This window comes from Coloeus monedula, assembly GCF_965178545.1.
Source record: "Coloeus monedula genome assembly, chromosome: 4".
NCBI lineage: Eukaryota > Metazoa > Chordata > Aves > Passeriformes > Corvidae > Coloeus > Coloeus monedula.
Window position 1 is genome coordinate 25,890,329 of NC_138784.1, and position 21,605 is coordinate 25,911,933.

General features: G+C 37.9%; 1 protein-coding gene across 5 annotated transcripts in view; it reads left to right on the forward strand.

Annotated features, from left to right (window-relative positions):
* TNRC6B (trinucleotide repeat containing adaptor 6B) overlaps nt 1–21,605 on the forward strand; it is a 122,786-nt gene that overhangs the window by 21,509 nt on the left and 79,672 nt on the right. For all 5 annotated transcript variants that reach the window (XM_082280936.1, XM_082280931.1, XM_082280934.1 and 2 more), the window contains exon 4: nt 13,894–13,961. In XM_082280936.1, the coding sequence (XP_082137062.1) occupies nt 13,894–13,961 (68 nt within the window). The remainder of the gene's footprint in view (nt 1–13,893; nt 13,962–21,605) is intronic.

Below are 21,605 nucleotides of genomic sequence, written 5' to 3' on the forward strand. Positions count from 1 at the left end.
TTTCATTAATATTTATAGAAATAATTATTGAACTGAATCAGTAGACCAGGAATTAGGCTACTTTTTCATACTTTGGCTCTTTCAAAACCAGTGACACAGCCATTGAGGCTTGTCCTGTTTTTCAGTCTCACTGTCCAGTGCCACTTAGAAGCTGTCTTGAGGTCACCTGTTAATCCTTGTTTTATTTCAAGTTGCTACCCTGTTCATATCTGTCTATGTGAATCTTTCCCTTATATTGTTGCCTGACTGTTGTCAAACTGGCTAATTCTTACTTTTCTTGCCTCTTGGTGTCTAATTGTGAGCTAGCACTTGCCTTCTGTTTAAATCACTCTTCAGAACTCTGTTGGCACTGGCTATGTTTTGTTGTGGTGTTTTGGTTTGGGTTTTTTTTTTTTATCCTGAAGCATTCATGCAGAGATGATAAAAAGGTTAAAAAGTATGGGACTCAAGTATCTAAATTCCACTTTTACTCCATACACTTTGAGAATAAAGGAACATGAGCATGTGTTAGGCTATGTATTTTTACATTTATAAACAGAATCATAAAATTCACAAGGAAGTGTTGTTAGGAGTTCTCTATCCTAAAATCAGGAATGTTCCACTAACTGCATTATGGGTAAGGTATGCTCAACTTCTGATGTGGCTGTTGCATAATGATGACAATAGTGCAAAAGTTAGGCTGATGCTTTCATTTTGTGGGATTTAGAACAAATATAGTGAAAAAAACCCTTGTAGTTAAATAATTAAACTTACAGCATCCAAAACCTTGATGCCTGTATTTCTGGGGCTTATAATCCTACTTAGTGATACAGAACTGGGTTTCTATTCAGATAGCACTAAGTAATTTAAAACATTCAGGCCTATACAGTAATAAAATAAACAGTCTGCTTTGTGACTGTCATTTTAAAAAAGATGTTTTCCAGTCTAGTACTGGCCTGGTACATAGTGCTTTCAGATTATGGTTCCTTGCAGTATGAATCCCTGCCCTGAATTTTGGCTTCTTACAAGAGGTGTGCTTTCAACCTCAGTATACCTTCTTGTGAGTGCCTGACAGTTCTGAGTAGGTTTCAGTTTACTCATGTGGCTGTTGCTTCTCCACTGGATCCAGGACAGTAGGCTTTGAGGTATTTTTATTTACTTGATCGATTTTTGATGTCTGCTGGTGAGTTGCCTGTGGAGCTTGCAGCATTTCTGTGCCCTGATTTGCAGGGTACATATCCATTATTTTTCTGGAACATGAGTTGTAGGAGCAGCTAGTCTTTGTAATGCTGACTTACAGCTATACTAAGCTCCTGGAGCCTTTGTATGAAGTATCTTGTATAGTCTTTTAAAAGTAGAGAGGTATTCTGCCTGACAAGACAGTTTATGCTTCTCCTGAAATGTGGCAGCTTAAGAACTAGAAGGACAAAGAATTTTTCACAACAGAAACTGGTGAAGCTAGCAGAACATGGAGATGACATTTTGTTAACCTGGAAATGCTACAGCTCCTTAGGAGAGTAATTTCAAAACCAAAATATTTGCATATCATGTATTAAAAAAAGATAATCCAATAACCTCTCAGTAAAGAATGAAATTACTAAAAATTTAAAGTTAATAAAGTAGTCCTTCCTTTTAATGACAAGTTTTCAAAGCTTGTAAAAGTCTTATGACATAGTCCTCTTGTTTTAAGTACAAATTAACATAGTCCCTCAAGGGAAGCAGAAATTTTGGGTTAGTTTCTCTCTGGAACTTTAACACTGTGGCCAGGAAAAGAACCTGAAATACTTTCCTACAAAACACTACATGCTCGGACTTTTCTACATGGGGAAAAAGCCCCAAGCAAACCTGACTGTGAGTTTATAACTTCAAATTTCAAGGCATTGTAGCAAAGAGCTACAATTATGTTAGGGGGTTTAATCCTAGCTGGCAACTAAGCACCACATTGCTGCTCATCCACTCCTGTCCCTGCAGTGAGGTGGAGGGGTAGAATTGCAAGGGTAAAAGTCAGAAAATACGTGGATTGAGATAAAGGCAGTGTAATAATTCAGGGGGAAAAAAAACCCAAACCAACAACAAAGATGAGAAGAAAACAGAACCTGTGAGAAAACAAATTATGCGAAAGGAGAAGAATTGCTTGCTGCCAAACAATTGATGCCCAGTCAGTCTCTGAGCAATGTTAGCCCCAGCTAACCTCCACACACACCCTCACTCCCTCAGTTTTCATGCTGAGCATGATGCCATGCAGTGTGGAGTATCCCTTTGGACAGTTGGGGTCAGCTGTCCTGGCTGTGTCCTGTCCCTGCTTCTTGTGCACCCCTGGCCTGCTTGCTGGTGGGGTGGGCTGAGAAACAGAAGAGGCCTTGATGCTGTGTGAGCACTGCTCAGCAGTAACAGAAACATCCCTGTGTTATCGCACTGCTTCCAGCACAAATCCAAAACACAGTCCTCTACCAGCTACTGTCTAGAAATTTAGCTCAATCCCAGCCAAAACCAGTGCAGTATGTTATCAGGGTCTACTATAAAAAAGCAGTTATAAATAAGGTAAAATTGTTGAGGACTTTGCAAGAAAGAACGTGGAATTAAACAGACAGTACTACTTGAACTGTTGTAAAGGAATGCTGTGGATTGCCTAGCTGCTTAGACATTCTAAAAGAAATTCAGGATCGAGTTCAGGATTCTGCCAGTTGGGTGTACTGTTTTCTACAGAGGCAAGATGAATTGCCTATTTGAAACCTACTTATCTGTAGTGAAGACTGCTAAAATATAGATGCTGAACTGAAAGATGACTCTCTGTTTTCTAATCTCAAAATACCCTGAAGTGCTTTTGAATCACAAAAGAGATGGTTAACACAATGATGTATTTTCTTTCTCTTGGAAAATACCATCATGTGCCAAGATGACTTTGACATCTGTCAGAACTGTCACCATACATTCTTTGATCGAGTCTTTTCATATGTACAGTTCGTGTGGAGGAAGTGTACTGGCATGGCATGTCACTGCAGTGAATAGGTGTGTGTCCCATTTCTAAAGGAAAAAAACACTTCCATCTTAAAAAAAACATTTGCTTTAAACTCATCTTTTCCATTCTTTTAAAGGTTCCTTCTTTTTCATAAGTGTTTTCTCATTAGATTTTTTTCTCAACCAATAGTGTGTCTTCTTCAGCTGATTACAGCAGTTTATGATACTTTGCAAGACAGACAAAAAAGCAGATATTTGCTTAAATATTGAAAAAGTGGTTCTGCATTTGAGAGCTTATGTGGTATAGTCCTACTCTGATGTTGATGACAGGGAAGTTGATTTGTGGCTTTGCTTACAAAGTGTCTCTTTTCATGCAGGTGTACTATTGGCACACAATTTGAGGGGTTCCTACCTTTTCAGAATATTGCCTTTTGATCTCTTTCCATTTGGTATTGACTTTACAGAACTGTTGGCAGTGGTTGTAGTCCGTGTGGCTTGTGACAGAGTTCTATATAATCAGTCACTTAATACAAAGTCTTACAGATGTGGAAGTACTGATGAGTGTTTCCAGTCTTACTGTCTTCTGGCAGACTTGAGGGGGATAGGTATTTGGGGAGAAATTTGAGCCAGGGGCATTAAAGCTTTACCCTACTTTAAAAAAATCTTAGATTTACTTGAAAAATCATTTGTAGCCTGTTAGTTTGGCTGAATCATTGAAAGGTGTAAAATTCATTGGTCTTGTTGGCTTCGTGCATTTGCAAGATTTTGTACATTTACATGACCCACAAGGACTGTTTCCTTTTCATTTTGTGAACTAGATGGGTATGAATTTTTTTCAGTTCCTCAAAATTTTTTTTTCATTCATTGGGTGTGAAAGAAGTGCATGTGAGGTTTGATGAAAAGAGTGTGGTTGTTATTCTTGACACTAAAAATAGTGGTGATGGTCTTCATCATTCCAGTAAGAGGGTGACAGGACAACTAAGGACCCAAACTCTGCAAAAACATATCGTGTGGTATCGGTTCCCTTGAAGGGCAAAAGCAACATTAAAAATATGCCAGCGTTTCCTGTCACTTGTTTAAAGTTACTGAAGCATTTGAGCAGTAGGCAAGAGAGTGTATCATAAGAGGGGAGAATGTAGTAGTTGTCTACAGATGCAGTAGTGTGGAATTAGGTTAAGAAATATTTAGAGGTACTTTGAAATCATATTGGTTGGCTTCAACAGATACAATTTCCACATGTAATTCCCAGAGAAATAACGTATTCCCAAGGCATCTAAAGGTTTGTTGGAGTTTTTTTGAGGGTAAGTTGCAGAAAAGCCGTGCTTTTCTACAACATCTGCTCTAGGGATGAGTGGCTCTTTTAGTGGTTTGGTGTTCTGTCAGATAGCTAATCTTTTTAATAATCCAAATAAATTTGGAAAAATTTAACAAGCAAGCAGCAGTGGCTCTCCTGTGACTAAAATGAGCTTGGATTTGCATTCTGGTAACTGGAGAAACTGGAAAGCAGCTGTGGACTGTGGGTGTGGATAGCCTGTATTCCTTCTCCTTTTTGACAGTGGTCAAAAGTGGATGCCTAATACAGACTTAAGGCAGGGTTAATATATACATATAACAGAATTGCTCTCAGCCTCCAGCTGTTGAGGAACTTTCTGGGCCACTGGCAGTTTCTATGGGTTTAGAATCCACACAGCAGATTTCTGTGAACCCAGAAAAGAAAGTTCTTCTTTCTATTGCTTACCTGTCTGGTCGGATCTCTTAAAGCAGAATAACTTCAGCACCATTTTTTGTGTGCCAGGTAGATGTCACTTTCAGTTATTCCTAACAAAAAGCAGCAAACAGTATTTGTGGCAGTGAAGGTGATTAAATGTGTAGTGCAAAAGTGTAATTTAGTTTTCTCTAATTCTGATTATCATTTGCTTTCTTAAGCCTTTGAAAATTCTTTTAGCTATTTGTGCTTGTTGTCTTTTTGTGGCAATGCATCATGTCGATTTCCAAATCTAAGTGGGAGAAAGTTAATACGTTTTCTGTGTCAGGGTAGTTAACAACATGTATATCAGAGTATCAGCCACTTACAGATGTCAGTTTAAGCTGCTATAACTCGTTCATCTGTGTCTGCACCGTAAATACTAAATTGACTGTAAAATGAGGTGGTTAAATAGAGTCACTGGGTTGCATACAAGTGGCTGGTGAAAGTACTGGTGGGGGTGAACTGTTCAAGGGCTTTAGGTCGGATTTTGTCCCCTAAATGGAAAGTATGAAAAATTTGTAACGGAAGTGTAAAAGGTTTTTTTCAGAGTAGCTGAAGTTAGCAAGAATTCATGGCTTGTGAAATGCTTCTGTTCTTTAGCTGAAAAATAATACAAAAAGTTAATTAAATAAAATATGGGAATTTTTTGCATATTACTAAATTCAGATTTTCCTGGGATCCATCCATACTATGTATGTGCAGAACACACTACAAAATGGATGGAATGTTTGGATGGAACACACTAAAAAAATGGGTCATCGTCAGTGGTGCAGGAAAAGGAAAGCACTTCTGCTTAAATTCAGAACGCTTTATTCATTTTTTGTGTCTGCGATGGTTGAATTATTACTCAAAGCTGCCTTGGCAGCTTCAGAGTTGAAGTGTTCAGATGGTATTTCTGGATATCCTGTCATACCATGACTTGAGTGACTTTAACATCTTTGGTGGTTGATGTGAGGTAAAACTGTATCTTGCTGCAAACAACTAGGTGGTTTAAATTGCTTTCAGAGCAATATTTAGATTAGTTATTTTATATATATATATATATACACACACACACAAGCTATTGTATTTTAAATACTTTGCAGCTCAGTAATATATGAAAAGAATAATAAATTTTTAATTGAGTAAACTTTCTTATCTGTGCAATATGAAATGTGGCTGGGATCCCAACCCTTTTAGCATTTCCAAAATGTGGCTGTTGTTTTCATGATATTCATAAAACTGTTTAAGCTTAGCAGGGAATTCATGTTAAGCTGCTGGGTATTTCAGAGAATATTAGTTAACAAACATTATAAATATTACATAGAAAGTGAGCCATAGGTTATTTCTGCAATTGGTTATGACTAATTGGTGACAGCTGAAACTAAAAGCAAAACTTCTGGTCCTTAACCACTGCTGCAGCTTTTGTGCTTGTTTAGGTGTAGCATAAATTACATATTCTGATTTCCATAGGTTAATGAATGAGTTCCCATTGATAATCTGTCCTGCTGTTCTACAAGGATGATGCACGTTTTAATGATGGTGTATGTTAACATGTGGCATTTCCTCTACTTAATGTAATGTTTCAGTGAGCCAGGTGGTAAAGTACCATTAAGCTGCATATAACAAACACCAGTAGCAGATTAATAACTTTCAAAGCTAATTTCGTGTGGTCTAAGTGTGTTAGCATTCGAAATGATTAGCAGGGAGTGCTGAATATGAAGTGTGATTTAGAAGGGGGATTATGTTAGTTAGTTTTCACTTCTCTTGTAGCTAACAGAAAACTAGTCCGGACCATGTGATGGTAATAACATTGAAATGCTTCATCTAGATGCTGCTGAGAAGCTTCAAGAAAATACTGAGTGGGCTAGGAGATGGTTTGTGTATTTTGGCGGTGGTTTTTTTTTTGTATCAAGACTATGCTTCGGCAAAATTGAGAGAGAAGAAAAGGTAGAAATAGGTTCAAGTGAAAATTTAGTTGCATCACAATGCTGTACAATACAACAAAGTCCTGAAAGAGATTGAAAATTCAGCGCAATATTTCATGCATACCTTGTCTTTAAGACTTTCCTCTGTGTGATTCAGAGAAATACTCAGTGCTTTCTCATTTTAGGAGCTGTTTTTTCTTTTTTTTTTTTTTTTCTTTTAAGTTTAAATCTCTGATTCTAAGGGTTTTTTAATGCTTTCATTTGTGTACTGGAATGAAGATTCAATCTAACTAGTAAATTTTGGGGGCAATTTTGCTAAACAATTTGTGCTATTCTATGCATATTTTGAAATGCCAGCTCAACACTAATTTATTCCTAAAAAATTATTAAAGTGTTAGCAGCTAAATTGCATTTTTATTAAAAGAAATTAAATAAAAAATTTAATTAATCTGTTTCTAGTGAGTAAAATCTTCCCCAGTGCAGTTTGTCCAAAGTGCTTGTAATGAAGCCAGGCAGAGAGGTGACTCAGCTTTCCTTTCATTTGCAGTAGTGATTACATTTCTGTTAGACCTCAAATGGTCTCTGAGGTTTCATTTTTTATAACACAGCTTCCACCACTGTTAGCAGTAGTGACTAGTGACTAATTTCTTGGATTTCGAGGACTGGGTTGTGCAACTCTCCTTAAAACAACTATCAGTGAGGCAAAATAAGTGCTGATGTCTGTTTACAGTAGCACTGTTGCTGATGATGATTTGGGAGGGGCATTGGGTATTTAAGGAGTAGTTGTGACAGAACATCAGAGTTATCAGTCTTAAGCTGGGCCTTCCTAGGCTGTGTTAAAATCATCACTTCACTTAAAGCAGCATTTGATTTTTGGCCGGTCCTCACCAGAGTATCTAGTCATACACCAGATAAGGTTTTGGTGTTGTGTCTGCTTGAGATGCTAGTGAGTGAAAAATCTTCAGTGTCTTCATCTCCTGGCTGGTTGAAGTCCTTTTGTTCGTTTGTTTTTGGGTGGTGGTGTTGTTGTTGTTGTTTTTTGTTTGGGGTTTTTTTGTTGTTGGTTTGGGGGGTTTGTTGGAGGTTTTTAGTTGTTGTTTTGTTTGTTTGGGGGGTTGCTTTTTTTAAAAAAATAAAATAGAAAAAAACAGCTTTGAAAAGGAACTATGGAATGAGTAGGAAAAGGAAACTCTGATGAAGTTGCATTAGTACATTTCTTTATGCTGGTGAAGACAAAAAGACTGTTTAAAATTAATAGCGTTTTTTATAATAAGTAAAGGATTTCTCCCAAATGTCTATCTTCTTTCCTGAGAAAATGCTTGGTTTCTCTTAAGCTCAGTTCGTCTTTGGTGGGCTAGGATAGCTAATGCAGTAGTTGAATCTTGTTAGGAAAATGTGCTTTCTGACATCGGGATTCAGGAAAGATGAGGCTTTTGCCCTTGAAACTTTCTGACCCTTCAGAGCATTGCCGACTTTATCTAGGATATAAGGTTTGCTCATTAATCAAATCCATTAGGATCTCATTGAAGATATTTTTAGAAAGAGTAGTATGAAACTGTAGTAACAGGTGCTGCACTTCTGGACAAAAAAATGTAACAGTTGATTATGTTTAAGCTCACAATACATTTCATTTTCTAAAAGTTAAGTATTGAGTGTATAATACTGAATAGCTTTACTTAACTTAGATAAAACAAATTGTCTTTTACTATTTAGAACACTCAATATATTAGTTTTTGTTGAAATTTGGATATTCACAGGTGCCTGGATTTTTAGAGAAAAAGGCCTTGAAATAATAAAATACAGAGTTCAAAAACTTGCAGTTCCTTTTAAAAAAAAAAAAAAAAGTTTTCTATTGAATTCCTCCCCTGCTGTTTCAGGGTCTATTTCTGGTTCCTGCTTCCAGCTGCCAGAATCTTGAAGCTTTCTCCATTGCTTGCCAGGAGAAACAGGTGTGCAGTGCGCTTCCCTTGATTCCTGCTCTTGGAGTCAATGGCTCCCTCTGCAGTCCGCTTAAAGAGAAGCTCAAGTGTTTCGGATCCTCTGCCATTCCACCTTTTCTTCTTTACTTGGGAGGAATACAACAGATCCAAGAGTTCTCTCTTAGCTCCACCTTCCATTCTTTTGCTACGTATTGAGGACAACTGCATTTCCTGTGTACGCTGTGAGTCAAGAGAGACTCAAGGCTAAGAAAGCGGCGCCTTTTCTGAACGCCCAGATCGGGTGAGGCTGCTGGATGCTGTGGATGGCTGGAATTTAGCAAGGACTCTGGGCTCCAGGTTTAAAAAAAAAAAAAAAAGACTTGAAGAGTGCTGAGCAGGATAGGGTGATGACAGAATGAAGGGAAACTGAGAGACTTGTGGGGAAGAAATGTGCATAGGAATTGTATAAGAACTGTGGGTGGGGGAAAAGGAGAAGAGTATTTTCAGCTAACTGTGGCTCTTACATGCTGTTCCTCTCTTCAGTTCATCCCCAGATAGTCACTTAATCAAAAACTTAAAATACCACATTCTCATTCTTTCTGTGGTATGATGTTATTATTGTCATTGGGAAAATAAGACCTAAACATTTTAATTTTTAAGTATTTTTTTAATCTTTAATTAATAGGTAGCTGGGCCTAAGAACAAATTTTATAAAATGTAAGCAATGCCTTTGGAATTTTACTGGAATTTTACTTGCTCATTAATTTTTTTCAGAAGGCTCTTTGTCAGATATATCTCTTTGAATTCAGATGAATTACCCAATAAAGTGACTTCTAAATTTTGCAGAAAGATGGAAATGGATATTACTTTATGAGCTTATTCTAGATGTTTTAGACAAATAAGCTGTGTATCACTTTCTAGCAAAAATTTTAAAACCTGAAGATTTCCAGGTGAAACAGAGATCACTGGTCATGAAATTGTTTAGTGTATGCAGGCAAACGAAAGAAAGTTGGAGTCAAGGTTCTGCAAAAAGAGGAATGCAGAAATTGCTGCACTGTGTCAGGCTTGTTGAGTGATCTTATATATAACTTCTCCTTTCACTTTGTAAAAGTAATGTCGTTGCCAGAAACAGAAAAGCTTATACTGCTATTGTTTTTAATCTTCTAATACACAGACAAATCTTCATACCTAAAGCATATATAAACCATAAAACCCACAAAGGCTTGTGAAATTCAGTGTTGCAATTTGTTTGTTCAACAGCTAGTTTTTTGTCTGCTTAATAGTACATTTTCTGTGTGTATCCTCTTACAGGTGTTTTCTTTGAGAGCAAATTGGGTTTTATTTATATTGCAATAGCAAAAGGGTGATGTTTGTTACAGTACTGTCAAACTGCTCTTTTTTTTGTATATGCCTTAGTGCTGTGTTGTCTTGCATTGAAGGAGATTTGCAGGCCAAATGTTGTGTTTTATTTATGTGAAATCTCCCCTCTGCCTACACCGTTCTTTGAGCGCTTATGTTTTTGGAGTGTTGTGGAGGGGGTTTGAGTCTTCATTGTCTCTACTCATAGACAGTATTTTAAAAGAGGGAATACTATAGATCTGCTGCAGACTTTTCAGTATTTATTTCTTCAGCATAACTTAGTTTTTCTTGGTGGTTGTTTTATTTTTGAGGGTTTTTTTGATTATGCAACTTTCTAAGATACTTTTCTAGACTGAAGTGCAGGTTCTTGCTGGGTTGGGAATTCAGTAGGGTTTTTTGTCATGTATGTGATCTCTCAATATTAAACTGAATCTGTTCTTCTGGTCATAGGATTGCTGGGAAATTCAGGTTCGAAGGGACCTTCCAAGGCCTTTAGTCTGACTTCCTGCTTAAAGCAGGGTCACCTATGAGGTCAGACCAGGTTGTGAGAGATTTTATCTAGTCAGGCCATGAAAAACTTGAAGCAGGGAGACTGCAAAACTATGCTAGGTTATCTGTTCCAGTCCTTGACTGTCCTCATGGTGAAAATAATTATCTTGTATCCATTCTGGACTTCTCTTTTTTGAACACAGTCTAGTTGCTTCTTGTCCTGTCACAGGGTACCTCTGTGGTGAGCCTGACTGCTTGCTGACGTCCTTGTACAGACAGTAACTTGCTGTTAAGGTCTCCCCAAAGCCATCTTTTCTCCAGGCCAAATCAGCCCAGCTCCCTCTGCCTTTACTCACAGGACAAGTGCTCTGGCTCCTTGAGCATCTTGTTGGCTACTGTGTCCATGTTCTGGGTGTACTTCTTGTATTGTGGGGGCCCAGGATGAGGTGCGTTAGACCATGTCTGGAATAATAACCACTGAGTAGAGGTGGCAATCATCTGCTGGCAAGGCTCTCTTAATAAAGCCTGGGATGCTGTTGACCTTTCCTGACAAGACACATTGCTGGCTCACGATCAGCTTGCTTTATGCCAAGACCTTTTCCACAGAACTGCTCCCCAGCCAGTCACCAGCCTGTATTGTTGCCAGGGCCTCTCAGGTGCGAGTGTTTTGTGTAGGGACCATTCCTCCAGCCTGTCTAGGTCCGTCTGAATGGCAGCCCTGTCTTTAGACTTGTTGATTGATCCTCTTCACCCCAGTTAATAAAATTCTGACCAGAATATACCTTGCTGACCCTGCAAGTCATTGGTAGAGATATTTAATGGACTTGTCCTAGGGCAGAGTCCTGCAGCACTTCACTTAATACCATCCTCCGGGCAGCATGCAACATTTTATCCTCTGAGCCTGACCAGCCAAATGTTTCCTACAAGTCTAGTTGTTTATCCATTCTAAAAAGATTTTTTTCCTAGTTCACTAGTAATTAATTCCTTGACCTTCCTGTGACTTTTTTTAGTGTCTTGATGCATTTATTATTGGCTTTATTTATCAATGAAACCCTACCAATTAATCTTTATTTTGTATAATGAATAGTTTCTGTGTTCCTGAATATTTCATCACTCAGTGATTAATTTTTTTTGGTGAACTTCTTGTGAATGACACAGTGCCTGTGCCATTGTACTGTATCTTCTACAGTTTCTTATAATGCAAATTTTAGTAATTTCAGATACTTCTGTCTACTGTCTGAAGTACAGCAAACTGATTAACATTTCTTAAAGCAGAGGGATTCTCTAGTTCTTCTAAAAGAGATTGTGCCTGGACCGACAATCTTGTTCTTAGCTCAGGTGCTTTGTTATTTGTCATTATTTGCCCACTTTTCTTTGAAATGAAACTTTGATAGATAAGCATGCTGAAACAGGGATGTCACTAGTGTTCTTCATATAAAATTCATAATAAAGCAACAGTTTTATCAGCAGTACTTCAGTGATTGCCTTGTTCTAGTGGTAGTTTACAAGATGTTCTCATTCAGATCTTGATTATCATCTAATATAGTAATTTCCCATTCCTACATTTTTGTTGGTTTTTAAATCATTGCCTTTTACACCTCTATTTTTTTTTTTTTTTTTTTTTTTTTTTATGGTACCTCCTTTTCTACAGCTTCATTACATCAAATTTCTGTTTTATATGGGAATCTTGTTAGTTTAGCACTATACATGCTGTATGCAGTGCATCTTTACTCCCAAAGGCTGCATTTCATCTTCCCAGTACTGGCCACAAACTGTTCCCTTGCTAACCATTCCTGTGAATTGTACTTGTCTCATACCAGCAACAGGCTAAAATACCTCCTGTGTAAGAGTAATTCTTAAACACTTACTCTCACTCACAGAACCATGCTGTTTTGCAATATGGCCACAAATCTGTAGCTGTTTTACCCACTGACACATCAGTGTTTTAGCATTTTCAACAACAGAATTAGTGGAATGGGTATCTTTCTCTTCAGCTAGACAGGTGTGAGTCCAGCTGTTAGAGCTCTTGTGAATCAGGTAGGGACTGAAGTACATATAGATTTCAGTGTGTCTGATATGGTGTGAATACATGGATAAAAGTCCAAGTTTATTAAGTAACTGTAAATAGAAATTTTCTTGTTTTCAAACATTGCTTTTACATGAAAACACTGTTTGGACTGGGAGCCATGTGGGTACATGTTTACAAATGTGAACTTACACATGTTTGATTGACTGTCTGTCTTGTGGATGTCATTAGCACCTTACAGTTCACCACTTTGTCGGTTCATTTGTGGTTTTGCTTAGGGCTGTGCCTGTGCAGTCAGATAACATAATTTCTTGTATCTTTGTTAGATGTCAATATGCAGATTTTGGGGTTTTGGAAGTATTTTGACCTGACAGCAGTATTAATGTACATATGAGAAAACTTGACTCTTTTGGGGAGAGGGTAGGGGCACAAGGGGAAGTGGCTGATGGATTTTGGTTTGGTTTGGGGGTTTTTTGCCCCTTGGAAGACTGACTAAGCTGTGTTATCTTAACTGACTGAATAGTGCTTCTCTCCTCTTTCCAGTTTAATGTAGTGGATCATGGATTTGTGTGTGATTATGATTCAGTTCTTTGTTGTATGGCTTATTGAGTATTGCAGTATGACCTGTTTGCTGGCTTCATATGAAGTAGAGCATTGCTAACTGTGTCTGGATGTTTATATAAAATACTAATTGCATGTGTTGAATTTTGATATAAAGAAAAGAATATTTTGCTACCTGTGCAAGAACTTCTGGCTGAATTAAGTGATTAAATGAAGAGCACGTAATTAATGAATGAGCAAATATAGTGTAATTCTTTTTTCTCTCAAAAAGAATTACTGAAAATATATGCTAAAACTGGTATTTTAAAAGCAAACAATTAAACATAAAACTTCCTTACTGCCCTTGGAATCTTCTAACAAGAGAGCCAAAGGAAATGCCTACCTTATGTTGTCATTGGAACAGCATCTATTTGAGGTTTCCTTAGGCCTCTTTTTTACCCTGCTAACTAAGCTGTGTGTGCGGTGAAAGTCTTTTTTCAAAGAAAAGTTATTTTTCACAAGAAGTACTCTGCTTTTGCAGCCATTTCTTCCTGTGCTCAATAAGTTTCTTCTAAAATTTTAATTTTTTTCTAGAGATACTGATAAGCCTTTTTTTAAATTCCTGCTTTATCGGTAAGGAAGAAGTGGTAGAAATAATACTTAGTATGACAAGGGAAGTCCTTAACAAAGCAGAACTTAGAACCTATGTACCTTGACTAATAGTATTCTGCTATAGCCATTAAACCATTCTTTTTCCCTTGCAAGATTTTTCTGAAATCTGTGCTATGGAATGATACCATAGCAATGGGGTTGGAGATGTACATATGTTGCTAAGAAACTACATGATCTGTTCTGGACCAGCCACTGTGATAAAGTGGCTGCTTTGAGTTGCTGCATATGAAAAGGGCCACTTTAGGTGATGTGCGTTTTGCTCCACCGATTTCTGACCTGCAATGCTTGCCTTTGCAGATGGAACATGAGGATTTTGTAATGGAGGGGCATGGCAAGACTCCACCTCCTGGTGAAGAAAACAAACAGTGAGTCACACGTTTATTTAAAAAGGGCCTTATCATAGTAAATGGTGTGAAGCACTCTCGTTTAGATGTGCTGGGAGTATTGGTTGGTTGCTTGGTGCTCACCCTTTTGGTTCCTTAAATATCCATATGTGTATATATATATATATATATATATATAATAGAGGATGGTGGCTGAAAAGAAAAAGAGGCAGGATGTTGATGTGCCTTAAATGTGAAAGCATAGAAATATGCATTGCAATTTCAAAACATTAATCAGAAATTGTTGTAAAAGGGATAATCGTTCTGGAAGCTTGGCAGTGACGTAGTGAGTTTGTACATGAAGTTTTTATACAGCTGCTCTTCACTGAATAATGTGAAGTATGAAAGAAGCAGGGCCTTCCTTTTGGTGTGCATATGGCAGATTTGTCCTCTTTTAAATATGAGCCTTATTTCTTTAGGATGCATTTTAATAAAGGATCAGAAATTATAAACAAAACACTCATTTGAGCATGAACAATATAAGATGCTGGTACACAGAGCTTTAGGGAAAGCAGTTTGATCAGAGAAGAAAATAACTTCCATTTCCATTAGGAAAGGCTTTTTCATATGATTTCAATCTGAAATGCAGTACTGGTTGGATTTTTTTCCCTGGGTTTTTGTTCGGGTAGGAAGAACAGAGCCTTGTCATAGAAGTATTTCAGTGATGGTTGTATTCCATATTCTTCTCACTAGTTAATGCAATGGTAATTCAATTTTGATATTGTAATCAATATTTTTTCTTTTCCTGCCACTTGGAGCAAGCAAGAAGGTGGTCTTTGGAAAATCTAGATAAGAGAACTCTTTTTTTCCTAAGCCTAATTGGATGTTTCCTCATGAGAAGTTCTCATTGATCTGCACTGTACTTGTTGCAGAAGGGCTGTGATGTGACTTGAGGTGAAGGTCTACTTTGCCTCCTAGACAAGCTGACAACTGTAAGTCCACTGCATCTGTGACAGTGAGAAACCATTTCTGAGGTAGGCAAGTTGAGGTCAGCGAAGTTCTAATGCTGAACATGCGCATTCTTTCCATCATGGACATGAGCCAAACTTCTCAAAGTAATTGTTGTTATTTCTATCTATTCAGACTGCGCAACTTACTGTGGTACCAAGAGATACAAAGGTTGTTGAAGTAGAAACTTTCAGAAGAAAAATCAGTGCAGAAGTAAAAAGCAGGAATTAGATTTCTGCTTTCCTGAACTGTTTCTTTATATATATAGTAATTTAATGAAATACATTATTTTAGTGAGTAATATGAGGGATATTGTACTGGATTTGTCATAGCCTTGTGTTTGTTAGGTGTCTTGTTTTAGGTGCAAGTGGAAACTAGAATTACTTTATAGTTGATCTGATTTTTAATTAGAGCTTTTCAAGTGGCTTACAACATTATCTCTCTTCTCGAAAACTTTGCTTATTAAAGAATATGAGATTAGTGATAGGCAGCATTTTTACTTTTTAACTAATAGATTTGTGTTCAGGTGACATCTGGAACCTTGTCATACAGATCCTGCTGTAGAAGTATCATTCTTAATATTATTTTGATTGAAGTCTAAAGATGCAATTTTAGTAATGCAACGAAGAGTTGAAGGTAGTTGTTTTATACAACTTGTAGCATAATGCCAGCAAAACTCAATGTGGGTATTGCTCTTAAATTTAAATCAATCCCTTGAATCTTATTCTACCCACAGTATCAAATTTTCAGCTAACTAACAAAATCATCTGCATTGACAGAGTTTACCTCTTGTTATAAGACAAGGAAAAAAAAATCGGAAATTACCTCTTTGTAGTATTACTTGCAGTGGGGATTAGCTGGACATAAACATACTGGACTGGGCTTTGTGAAGGAGCACAGAGAGGAACTCTGGAGCATCTGACAGAGGAGAAACAGAGAAAGCTGTGACTGTTTAGCCTTGAGATGAGAAAACTTGAGGGAGGATGTTCTTATCCATGTGTATAGATACCTGATGAGGGGACTAAAGAAGACTGAGCCAAATTATTCACAATGGTGCCTGGTGGAGAAGCAAGAAGCCATTGGCATAAACTGAAATACAGAAAACTCCACTCAAACACAAGGGACAATAATTTTCTTTTTTTACTATTAAGCGTGGTCAGACCTTTGGAAGAGGTTACCCAGAAAAGTTGTGCCTTCATTGTCCTTTAAGATACTCAAAACTTAGCTGGGCACAGCCCCAAATCTGCTTCAGCCTGCTCTAGTTAACAATGCTTTGAGCAGAGGGGTGGGATTGATATCTCAGAGATCCCTTCTATCTGCAGTGATCCTGTGATTTGGTGTACCCATGTCTACTGTTGTCCTTCTAGTTGGTTTGAAATAAAATTGGAGCTTGTTAGTGAAAGGTAGATTCTAAGTTTGAGTGTAGAGTCAGATGTTCTCTACAGAAATAGCTGCATCACTGAAGATGCTTCCTTCTCTTTGCAGCTGTCATTAGACTTCATAGAATTTACTGCCTCTACAGCTATGCAGATGGGATGTTTTCTCTTTGACTGCTTCTAATTTACTTTTCAGGACAGTTGGCCATTGTAATTTAATGGCCTTTCATTAGACAGCCAGATCTGGGTAACTCTGCACTGAGATTGTTGAGGAAGTGTTCAGAAGATACGGTTTCAGCGAAGGAGCTAACTTGCACCAGAGTTCCAGAGCAGTCTGCCTGTGTTAACCTCCCAGGAAAGCCCTGCAAATTTCTTTCTGCATTTCAGTGGACTCAAAGCTTTAATGGACAATGTAGGAACAGAAATAAAAAGATGCTTCTGAGAGACTTTCAATGGATGCAATAGTTTTTACCTTAGCCCCAGTTTCAGGTGAAATTTCCTTTGCTAAAGTATAGCTTCAAAATTGAATACAAGGAGCCACCATCCATGGATGATTTCTGGCACCTCATGAAACAGATTATTTCCCCAGTTTGACTCAGGGATAAAAATTTGGCATTTTAAGAGTGCATTCTAGCATTAAATAAACACACACAAAAAACCCGAACAAACCCAGCAACAGCAAACAACCCTGCTGCATTGTTGTGAGTCTTTCTTCTGCTAAACCGAATAGTTCTTTTGGACAGACTTACCATATTAAAGTTACAGCATTTTAAGATTAATTGAACTGTAGGTGATACCTGAGAACTGCTGTCTTCTGATACCTGTCAGCTTTATGGGGAGGAATTAACTGCTTAAACTGTATACAAGGGCTTCAGAAATTTTCAACTGATCATTTACAACATGGATATAATGTATTTCAATTAAAGCTAATTATGAGGAAGTTACCCATTCAGAATCCTTAGTACAAGTCATCTCAAGTCCTGTGAAAGAGCTGCAGTTTATGTGCAGTGCATGTGTCACAAAGCTGTCATGGTTGTGCAGCAGCAAAGTGACTTATGCTAAAAACTGCACTTCAGAAGAAGTGAGCCTGCTTGGACTGCTGAAGCTGATAATGGCCATCTTAGACTGTGCTCCTACTCTGGCTGAGGGCTGATGGACTTCTTGATAAATTGTTTCTTCTTAGTTTTTATGTACTCTGTAACCTTCTCCCTTCTTAGCTCTCTGTGTGTTACACTTGGTCAGGTTATTTTGTTATGTGGCTAATACCTTTGGTAAGAAACCTCCTTCCTTCCTTCCTTCCTTCGATCTGTGTCATGATGCTTAATTACAGGTGAACATTTTGTTAGAGGTGTTCTCTCATATTTTCATCCGTTATGAAGAGGTTGACCTGAACTGGCATGCTTAAGGAGTAAATATTACCTCTCCACACAAAATACTTGCATTTTACATGGCAGCAGTTTATTGAGCCCTTATCAGTTGTAATAGGGCTTTTACTTTGTTACTACTGGAGCAAAGATTAAGAGGCAAATGGGACCCAGAAACATCTTTCCAAAACAGTCAAACTTCTGTTGATGAGCACAGAGCAGGGACAGGGGCAGGAAAAAGAATTCTGGTGAAGTCCTTAAATTGAGGTTCTGCTCCTAGCTCTAGCAGCATTAATCAGCAACTCTGCCTGTGCTAATAAATTACCACCTGCTGTCACAACCAGAAGTGAATGCACCCTAATCTATGAGTGAAAGGGATTGGGTAATGAAAAACGACTCCTTTTTATGAGATAAATGTAAATGTTTTACTCTTCCTGACTGACACATGGAGAGGTCTGTTTGATGGTAGCTATTCAGACAAAAAGTGAGCCAAGTTCATACTCCAATTTAGTAGGAAGGTAAGCCAAGCTGCTACTGCTGTTTGAAGTAACTCAGCTGGCTATTCCCCACCTGTTTTATAGTAAAGGGAGAGAAAAGTCTTCAACTCTCTTGACAATTCATACAGCTGGAAGTGATTCATATTGTAAGAAAGATATCAAAACAAGATCATTTCTGTAATTTAGAAAGTGTCATTGATTACACCTACTGAATAGCTTTTCCCTGGCTTGATAGTTTAATGTACAGGTTCTGAGGCAAGTGTTTTTAATGAGACCCTCCAAAATTGCAGTAATGCCAGGATGAGATTGGAACCACTGAGCATCACAAAATTGTTTAAAATTTGGTAATAGTATCTTATTTTTCTTCAACATTTCAGCAGGAATGTTCAATGTCTTCCTGGATTTGTGTTTCTTTTAACTACAGTTAAAAGAAAGTAGTAGCTAAATTGGCCTAACAGGAATTACAGACTCTGAAAGTCATCTCATCTAATACCATGCTCAAAGGGGGGCCAGATTTGAAGGTTAGACTTAACTTCTAAGTTGTATCAGGCTTCTCAGGTTTGTTGTAGAGCTTTTCTGGACAGTCTGTGGTAATATTATTCACCTTCACAGTGAAGAAAATTTCCTAATATTCAGTAAGAATTTATGATCGTTGTCTTTCATCTTTGAATGTGCATGTCCGAATGTGGCCCAGTCTTCATTAAAATTTACCACTGTGTCCACTTTTACAGCAGTATGGCTCCCCCCTCCCCCAGCTTAGTTCGCCATGCGAAAACTAAGTGAAATCAAGAAGCTGGTTTACAGGCCAGTCTTTGTTTTCAGCAGCCTGCTAATGTCAGGGCCACATGTAAACATCACTGCTATAATGGCACAAAAGAACCAATCTTACTCTTTCATGGTGTTGCTGAAAACTATAAAAAGGCTGCAGTGGTATATCCTGAAGTTGTCTGGTTGAGTTGGTGAGAATGAGAGACGTTGTTATGAACTACTGCAGTGTTCTTTTGAAGGGTTGAAATTCCATGAAGGTCCCTAGCCATAGCTTCTGTCCCTGTAGAATAAAACATTGTTCTTACCAAATTTAAGGTAAACAGTTAGCTAAAAGCTTGCTTACAATGAGTTTGTTTGATGTTTTAAGGACGTTTGATATTACAGAAGGTATTGAGACTTGCCTTGAGTGCCATTACAATTTTTTAATTTACTGGCAGTACTGACGTAAGCAGAAGTTGGTTTTTTTTTCAGAAGATTCATGCAGCAATTTTCAAAGTAGTCTCCAAATCCTAGTTCAGATTATCAACCCAAGTTCTGTGAAGCTAATGGGAAGTTATTTCTTTAATTACATTCAAAAATTATGTATGTTCTCTTTATGTGTAGAATGAATAGCCCATTAAAGAAATGTCCCCAGACATTTAAGTCCTCTGCCCAACATCCTAACAAGTCATCACAGAGAGATGTGATGGCTGTACCAGACACTTCTGGCACAGGGTGTTTCAGTTCTGTTGGTGTGTCAGACTGTGCTTCAGACCCAGTGATAACTCAGGCTTGCTCTGATACTGGCATATGAGTAGGAGAGTTCTAACTTCTTTCTTTTATATCCTTAGAGATTTGGTAGGATATTTAAGGGTGTGAGACCATTAGACTAAAACAAAATGAAAACTGGTCTAGCTAAGGATTGGGGAATACTTCTGTCACCTTCATAGTGTACAAATGTTTTTACTCCATACAGTGGAGTAAGTAGCAGGACAAGTTTGCATTTGAAGGCAAGTCTACATGTGTGTTTAAAGGGACCCTGAGGCACAGAGAGAAGAACTGCCCTTTGTTGTGCAATTGAGTGGGTAGAAACGGATGAGGCAGGAGCAAAATCTGTATCTGTAGAGGCAGCTCTGTTTTAGCCATGACTCCTAAGTCAATAAAGTTGCAAAAGCTGAGACTTGCACGCTTACAATGCAGTACTTCTGAACAATATGCAGAATTTATACACAAGCACTTTAGAATGGCAGAGGTTTCATTGTGTTCCATATTTCACCGGTTCAGTGTTACACGTAAATATTTTGAAGTTTTTGTACTTACAATTATAAGTATTACCCACAGGAAAACTCTTGACTGAGTATTCTAAGCAAAAATACTTAGGCATTCACTTCTGTAAGTTAGACTTGAAAATGCTTTCAATTGTCATTTCATGATGTTTTAGACTCCCCATTTCATGACCTCAGTGATTTTATATATTTTTTTTCATCTCAAACCATGAACAAATACAGACTTTTCATATACCTCAGCTAACCTACATCTTAGTGTACTGCTGTTTTGCAAGTATTTTCCTAATATGTGGAAAAAAACGGAAGCCAGATGACTGACCGTTAAGGAATAAAAAAGGAAGTCACACAGAAAAAAAGTCAACTTTGGAAGTGAACTTCCCACTTATGATCACAATGTGTTTAGTCTACAGTGCTGCTGAATAACGAGGGAGGAAAATATTTTGGACAGTGTATATTCTAAGTGTGAATGCTTTGGCACTTCTTTTCTTAGGATTTTATAGTGCTCTATTCCAGATGTCTTGTGGTAAGAACAGGCTAGTTTGTTTGGGCTCTCCCCACCCTCCAAGATCTGCATTTGTCCTGCGTAGGAAGAGCACAGAGCCTGCTTCTGAATTTGCAGTCTCATCTGATCAAGAGACTACTTCACACTTGCCTTTGCAAAACCAGAGAAAATATATTTTCCATTCCAGATTGCTTGATTTATAAATATGATACTGCAAAATAGCCAGAGTAGTGTGAAGTAGTCACATATCCTTGACACCTTGATTGTTTTCTCTAGTTATTCCAGTTAGTAGTAATTCCAGCTGCTAGTGGAATGGAGGATATCCTGATTTGCTGCTGTCTTACAGAGCTTACTGTACTTTGAAGGGGAGAGCATTTGCATACTGATCAAATTCCTAAAATCCTGGGGCCTCTGTATTCCAGATACCTCCACCCACTCCTGTCCTCTAGTCCCTTTCCAGGAATTAAACTATCTACTGGATACTCTATTGACATTTGGAGTTCATTGTCCAATAAATTGGGGGGGTTTAAGTCTGTTTGATTATTGGCTGTTCCTTTTCTCTCTCTCCCAAAGTTGGCAGCTTCCTCAGGAGCTGCCCGAGGTAACTGCCCTCCAATGTAACATTTATATGGATGGCTGAACCCTGCTCTCTTTTCAGCATTTCATTGCTGTTTAGATGGCAACTCTTGGATGACATCTACCATGGGAGTGAGAGAACAGACTTAAAGACCAGCAAGCAAAATCATTTAAGGTAGTGGTAAACTTGGCAGTGCTGGGTTGGTGGTTGGACTTGATGGTCTTCAAAGTCTTTTCCAACCTAATACAATTCTGTAAGGCCTGTTAATATTTTTAAGCCCTGTCTAGATTAGCATTTTGTCTATATTCTTAATGTAAAAATACACTTTA